This window comes from Episyrphus balteatus, chromosome 1 (assembly GCF_945859705.1).
Source record: "Episyrphus balteatus chromosome 1, idEpiBalt1.1, whole genome shotgun sequence".
Lineage (NCBI taxonomy): Eukaryota > Metazoa > Arthropoda > Insecta > Diptera > Syrphidae > Episyrphus > Episyrphus balteatus.
In genome coordinates this window covers 54948653-54956746 of record NC_079134.1, presented here as the reverse complement: position 1 = coordinate 54956746, position 8094 = coordinate 54948653, and the positions used below count along the sequence as shown (strand labels likewise).

Sequence of the window (8094 nt, the reverse complement as noted above, 5' to 3'; positions counted from 1 at the left end):
ACTATATTTATTTATATTTTATCTGTTATCCATTGTATGAGGTTAGGACCCATATGTGCCAACAAATTGTATATCAATCAATTTATCTTATTAGAAATAAGTTAAGCTTAAGTCAATTGTAAATAGTATGTTCAATAAAACAAAATGGGAATTGAAATTGATTTTCCATAACCACACAAAATATCGCAGAAAAGACCCATTGGCAATACTACTGAATCCCAAATCCCAAATTTCTCTTGCAATCTCTATTAAATGTTTCCAAAAATAAAAATACCAAACAATCACAAAAGAGTAAATAATTTAAGGAAGAGAGAATTGCTATCAAAACTTTCCAGTGTGCTCCCGGAGATTTCCACTCCCCCCCCCCCCCCCCTCCTTTTAAAATGTTTCAGGAATTTTTTTCTAGCCACAAAGCTTCTTTGCCACACGAAAACTTGCAACATTTTACTTTATAGGCCTGCGGTTGGACGTTGTTAGAGTCAGGCAGTGTGTGCCCCATGAAGACGCATTCGAAATTTTGAAACTTCATACGTAGTGCGATCATCATCGACGTCGGACTAGATCGCTTGTAGTCTTTCTTTGCTGCCGCCTGGTGTTTGGTTGTTTTATTTTTTTTCTTAAATTTTTTTTTTATTTCGATAAATCGTTTTATTTTTCAATAAGTGCTCAATGTCTCATAAAGATTTGAATAAACAATTAAATGAGAGCAGTTTAAAAAAAAAAATTTCTTTGTCTCTTTTTGGAAAAATTATTACTATACGCTCGATGCTTTATCGGTCAGTGATCTTGCTGATGATCGTGTTTTATTTCTACTTGCTGCCCGAGAGAAAATATTTGGATTATATGTTTTCGTAATATTTGGAAATTACTTTTTTCGTGTGCGGTGTTAACTATTTTAAGCTAATTTTACGGTTCACTATCTCTTGCGTGCTAAGAGAGAAACTATTTGTTTTGTTTGGATTGATTGAAAAAAAGTTTCATGTACCTACCTAGATAAATTGAATTAAAGATTAAATGTGGTGTATGCAAGTCTATCAAGTCTTATAGTAATATAAATGAAAATATTCGCTCCCAGCCAACAAAAAGAGAGAGAAAAAGTGAGAGAGAGATAACAAGTAGATACAAACACAATATTGAAGGGGAAAAAACGAGTGAAAATAATTCAGAAAAGTACAAAAAGTTGTTTATGGAAATTTATTAGAGCGGAAAAAAAAACATACAGTTAAGTGATCTTCGCGATCTTTTTTTTTTCTTGAAAATATGTTTATTTATTTTTCTGATAAGTGCTGATTTTTGTGCAGGTTCTTATTTAGTTTGTGCATTTGAACGGCTTATGATAATACAAGACAATTCGCCGCAAATACTCTTTTTTTTGTTTTGTTTTGTTTAAACCAAAAGCTTTCTTATTTTTCTTTTTGTTCCGGTCGAAAGAAAATTAATGTTTTGTTTGTTATATCCTTAGTTTTTATTATTTTTGCTATTGGTTATATTATGTGATTTGAAAAACAAAATTTAAAAGCGTAAGCATCATAATATTCCACATGAAAGATATCAGTAGCAAATTTTGCTTGTGCAATGATTATATCGAAAGATCTCTTCATTTTTGGTGAACAATTTTTAGCATCGTTAATTGAGAGCGGAAGTGAAAACCTATCAAGTAGTGGTTCTGTCGCCACCGATCACAAGTTACTGCAGATAGAAGACGAAGAAACAGATATCATCAACATTTCACCTACAGATACAAGCATCATTGTGGCGGCGATCACAGAGGAAGAGCTGGCGGTTACAACGGAAGTTGGTGATCCAACAAAACAACATTTGTTGGTGGAAAAGGTGCCGCGCATCGTGGTCAAAGGAGGTAGAATCGGAGGAGGAGGAGGCGTAGCAGCAGCAACACCACCAGGGGCAGTTGAAATCAATATGGGAAAAGTCGTGCTGGGAGCAAACACAAGGTTCGTAGGAATTCTTAAATTTTTATTTTTATGTGGACTAGTGGGGAAGTCGGTTAAACGTGAAAATGTTGACTGTGTAAGTTGGTGCGGAAAATAGATGGGAACTAGGTTTTTGCTTTAACCGGATTGTATGGGAGGAAAAGTTGTAATACAAAAAAAACTACAGGCAAAAAGATATAAAAGAGTAAGTAGATATCTTGTGAGTCGAAGTGTAGGCTTGAAAAAGTTGTTTGCGCGCCTATTAGAGAAGAGGAAGTAACCTACTTTTGTAGCGTGAACTGATTGGGTTTTAGATTAGAAACTTCAAATGTCATGTTGAATTTGAATGCAATCACAATTGAGTTTCTGGCACGGTAAGACGCACATATATGCTCTGATTTAAATGACGGCTGAGTGTGTTGTTGGGTTGAAAATACTTCCGTATTGGTAGCAAAGGAATAGGAAAAGTTATTTTTTGCAAAAATTTAAACTTTCTATAAGATTTAAAAGTTATTTATTAAGCTCTGAATGAAAATTCTAATTCTAATTTGAAATCAATGCAAAATTAAAGTATTATAACAACAGTAAATGTGTTTGTCTTACATTTACCATGATTCTTTGTCCTGATGATAAAGATTTAAAGGAGAATGGGTGATTTTGTCCCATATCGGTGTAACACATCGTGACTTACATAATATACAAAAGGTCTCGAATCTAGTGGTCCGAACTAAAGATGCGTAAAATTTCATTTTGTTTAATAAATTGATTGCAGTTATTTTTATAACAAAAGCGTCAATCATTGCATAATTTGTAGAGACACAACTACCTCATTTTCATACAAAAAAAATAATTCAAAGCCGTGAGTGTTTTTCTTCAGGATAATCAATTTTGTGCGAGTCCCTGATTCTCCGAGTCCCCCGAACTCTTTGATCAAAAAGACTTTTATCTTGAAACAAAAATGGAATTGAAATCCATCTCAGTTAAGAGGTGTCCAAAACTTTTTCATTCCATAGTCGCGTCGCATAGAAGCTCTAAAAAACTTAAGGCGGCCATTCTAGTGGCTATTAAAATAAACAGAAACACCGTTAGTTTTATTATTATTTCAAATCTGATTTGTACTTGATTACATGCAAGCCACTGGATTAATGTTATAAGACACTTAATGCATCACTTCTCATGGCGACTTTGAACTGCATTTAATTCATCCAACAAAAGTCCAATTGAAGGAAATTTGTTTTACATATATATTTTTTTTTTGTTTATTTTGGGGGAACTAAATGGAATTATTGTATAATACCCCACATATATTATGTCTTTTGACTGAGGTAATTTTTGTTTGTATCATTGTTGTATTCATTTTTCCTTTTTTGTAAAATGGTTTAAATGTAGTTTGTAAGTAGGTCACTTTGAATTTTACAAAAGTACCTTCATTGAGTTTTTTGTTCCATTCTTTTGTGTAAATTTTGTGATGCCAAAGTTTTGCAGACGCTGTCAATCATACTTAAGCACTGTAGGGCACGTTTAATTAAAATTAAGTGAAGGATTACAGCTATAGTTAAGGTTTGAGATTTTTACTTATTAACTAAATCAAAACATTAGCTGGGTTTTCGTACAAAAAATTATGAATTATGAAAAGGAAAGTATAATAATAATAACTTTTCACAAAAGCTACAAGTATACTGATTTTAGAGCTATATTTCATGAGTACCTACCTACTTTATCAGAGATTTTTAATAGAACGCACTCTTAGAAATATCAATACAATTTCCATCTCTTTGTTTAGAAGATCATAAGCAGATGTAGAAATAAATGTACTGATCATCTTCTCATGAGTAATTTTTTACCCCCAATTGGACGCGGTTAGTTATGTACCTACCTGTTACCTAACTGTGGGGATTTATGTTGCATTCAAATTACACTGACCTGCAATGAAAAACGCCTTTGAACCAAAGCATACTTTTCTAACAGAGTTGAAATTAATTGGATATTCCTGTTTTAAAAGATTTAGACATGTATAAACGCAAACAGGTCAAAAACATTAGTAAAATGTTAATATAAGATGAATAGCCAATATATCATCAAATAAGTTCTTCAGTCCGGATCAGTCCGAAATTTTATTTATTTTACTAATTCCAAAATTCATTGAAAAAAAACTGTAGAGTCGGACGGGGTAAGTATTTGCAGCGGGGAACTATACTACAATTTATTCTTGTCTCGAACCAACTAACACGCTGCAACTTTTGGCACATTAGTCCTGAATCACCTACCTAGACCTAGAAGACTCGAGATATCAGTTCCAGCGTTACCGCTAAGCGACCCTTTCAAGATTTCATAATAGCGAATTTTTTCTGTCTCTCGAAAAGAAGTTGTATGAGTTCTGAGCTTAGCCATTTCAGTGGAATTTGGAAGAAAAACATTAACTTAGTCTACTTCTAGGTATTCATACAATTATTGTTGAGAAAAATAAAAATATAACAGTTTTTTTCTGATTTTATTCATTAATTTCAATTCATTTATTTTTCAGCAAAATGGTTAAGTTTTTTATTTCCACTAAATATCTTTTGTAGTAGGAATTGTTCTCCTTAATCTGAAATTTGCCAAATACTTATTTGCTGTAGTATGGAGTTTATTGTGAAAAATATTTCTAACTTTAACTACTTTTGTTGGAATGCAAAATACACAACATCGTATGGGTAATTCCGACTTTCCACGAGTCGATTTTTGCCGTGCCTTTTTTACTTGCGATATAGGTTCTATATATCAAGTTATGCATTCGTACAAAAAAAAAGTTGAGATAACATTTCCATGATATTACGATTGTAGAGATAGAGAATGCCAAAAAGGTGGGTCCCGGAAGTCCGTCTGTCTGTATAAGGAGCTACAGCCTAAACGAATGGACTTATTGACTTCAAATTTGGTATATAGAATTTTTTGAAGGCTATCCAAAAGAGTTTTTGGAATACATTTTTTTTGGATCAAAAATAACGGTAGGTACTTGTCAGATACCGATTTGAATTTACTTTACTAAAGTAAAGTTTAAATTGCTCAAAAACGGCTCCAACGATTTTGTTTAAAAAATTCAAATGTAAGTTTTAAGACAAGGTCTATCTTTTAATGAAACAGTTTGTTTTTTTTTTTGACAATCATTATTAACGGTACCTGCCATAGAACCGCTTTTTTAAAATCCAATATTCTCCTAAGCGGCTTATTCTATTTCAACGAAAATTTTTGTGAAGAAGCACTTATATAACTCAAATATATAGGCTATTAATTATGTAGTTTAGAAAGGAACTAAGACGTTCACGGGTTTTTATTGTAGAAATCGTTGAATGGGTTATAAAAGAAGATAAAACCGCGGAGTGCTATTAAATGAGAGGGTGGAAATTGAAGATAGGGGTGCAAAAGCCCCCTTTTTGGTTTTTTCAATATATCTCGTAAACCGAGCAAAATTTTGATGTATTGCTCTCAAAACTTTTTGTAGAGAATTGAATTTCCTATTAGAATAATGTTTTTTTAAAAATTGAAAACAAAAATTTCCATACCAAAATAGTCGAAACTATCATAAAAAAAATATCAAAAAAATCGATTTTTTGAGTTTTTTTGTTTTTTTAGTTGTACATTTTTCTTGGGTTGAGATAGACATAAACATTGCTCCAAAGAAAAAAAGAAGATTAAATTTCCTTCAAAATGCTGTGCTCACTAAATTCAATGAAAATTAACCGAAGTATGGCTATTTTAATCTATTTTTTTTTCGCATTTTTAGTTTTACTCAAGTAAAACAGAAACATTTGAGGGGAAAGTACGATAACTTAAGCACCAAGAACTGATAATGAGATTTTGTAGAGGGGTTAAATACAATCATTGTTTACTATGAGAGGGGGGTCAATGTCCCCCCGTTTTGGCGGGAGGGGCAATTTTCTAAAAAAAATACTTAAAATAAAAAAAAATTATTAAAAAACAACGGCAACACTTACAGCTTTGATTGATACTTTTTTCAAAAGCTAGAATTATAAACTTTATATTAATTTTAAAATGAAGTTATTTTAATCAATTGTTTTTGAAATAAATGAGTGATTCCGATAAAGAAAGTATTTTGTTTATTTTTCAATTTTCTCAAAAAGTAGAAGGCGTAGGAACATTATGATTTTCATGATTTGATAAGAAATCAATTAAGGCAGTTTAATCTGTCGATCAATTTTGTATTGAAGTCCACAGTCTTGGTGAAAATTGTACTCAATGTACTTTTTAAACTTTTTTTTCACAAGTTTTGACTTTGAAATCGGGTATTTCAAAAACAATTTATTAAAATAACTTCATTTTAAAATTAATATTAAGTTTATAATTCTAGCTTTTGAAAAAAAGTATCAATCAAAACTGTAAGTGTTGCCGTTGTTTTTTAATATTTTTTTTTTATTTTAAGTATTTTTTTTAGAAAATTGCCCCTCCCGCCAAAACGGGGGGGCATCGACCCCTCCTCCCATAGTAAACAATGATTGTATTTAACCCCTCTACAAAATCTCATTATCAGTTCTTGGTGCTTAAGTTATCGTACTTTCCCCTCAAATGTTTCTGTTTTACTTGAGTAAAACTAAAAATGCGAAAAAAAATAGATTAAAATAGCCATACTTCGGTTAATTTTCATTGAAATTTAGTGAGCACAGCATTTTGAAGGAAATTTAATCTTCTTTTTTTCTTTGGAGCAATGTTTAATTCTATCTCAACCAAAAAAAAAAAATGTACAACTAAAAAAACAAAAATGGAAATGGAAATTTTTGTTTTCAATTTTTAAAAAAACATTATTCTAATAGGAAATTCAATTCTCTAAAAAAAGTTTTGAGAGCAATATATCAAAATTTTGCTCGGTTTACGAGATATATTGAAAAAACCAAAAAGAGGGCTTTTGCACCCCTATCTTCAATTTCCACCCTCTCATTTAATAGCACTCCGCGGTTTTATCTTCTTTTATAACCCATTCAACGATTCCTGCAATGAAAACCCGTGAACGCCTTAGTTCCTTATTACCCTGTTTTTTTCGACATAATCAATAGCCTAATAAGCCAAAAATAAAATTTCGAAAAAAATAATTTTTGGATTTGTAAAAAAAAATTGAAAAATTTGTTTTGGAAAAACAAAATTTTTGAAAACGGGACATTGTATTTTTTTGAAATTTTGTTTTCAGATTTGGATTTATTTTCACGATATAAATTTCCTAACATCCAAATGTATTTTTAAACTTTTGAATAATATGGCCTTAAAAGTGTAGAAATTAAATATGAAAATAAAAGTAGAATTGCTAAAATGGGAGTCGTACGAAATCCCCTTAAAAAAATATCACCATGAGACGAAATCTCTAAAGAATATAATCCAACTTGCCATATACTCCAGTCAAAGCGTCATTTGACCTTGCGATGAGAGGCACTGTCTGTTTTTATTTCATGGATCGATAGGGGTATATTTAAAAGGCTTAAACCCAATTTCTCACCACCTGATGATTCTTTTTAGCGGAGTTATTCACAAAAATGCATTTTTTGGGATATTTTACTTCTAAGCTAATATCTTTGCTCCAGATTATTGTAGACCAAAATATAAACATACATTCTCTTCCTTATAATATTTTCTATCGTTGTATGTAATTTCATTGTATTTGAGTGAGTAAATATAAAATGGCAGCCATTTAAAGTCAAATTCTTGTTGTAAAAAAACACATTTTTGTCATTATTTCGAAAAAAAGCTTATATCATGATTGACATTTTTCCTATTAGAATAATGTTTTTTTAAAAATTGAAAACAAAAATTTCCATACCAAAATAGTCGAAACTATCATAAAAAAAATATCAAAAAAATCGATTTTTTGAGTTTTTTTGTTTTTTTAGTTGTACATTTTTCTTGGGTTGAGATAGACATAAACATTGCTCCAAAGAAAAAAAGAAGATTAAATTTCCTTCAAAATGCTGTGCTCACTAAATTCAATGAAAATTAACCGAAGTATGGCTATTTTAATCTATTTTTTTTTCGCATTTTTAGTTTTACTCAAGTAAAACAGAAACATTTGAGGGGAAAGTACGATAACTTAAGCACCAAGAACTGATAATGAGATTTTGTAGAGGGGTTAAATACAATCATTGTTTACTATGAGAGGGGGGTCAATGTCCCCCCGTTTTGG

The 8094-nt window shown here is 31.0% G+C and overlaps 1 protein-coding gene across 3 annotated transcripts in view; it reads left to right on the top strand.

Annotated features, from left to right (window-relative positions):
• The first annotated feature begins 461 nt into the window (after nucleotides 1-461).
• The window catches only part of LOC129920960 (uncharacterized), a 56166-nt gene continuing 48533 nt past the window's right edge, over nucleotides 462-8094 (top strand). For 2 of the 3 annotated variants that reach the window (XM_056002539.1, XM_056002540.1), the window contains exon 1: nucleotides 462-1952. In XM_056002539.1, the coding sequence (XP_055858514.1) occupies nucleotides 1576-1952 (377 nt within the window). In that variant the 5' untranslated portion in view covers nucleotides 462-1575. The remainder of the gene's footprint in view (nucleotides 1953-8094) is intronic. The other variant, XM_056002543.1, reaches the window with a different exon arrangement.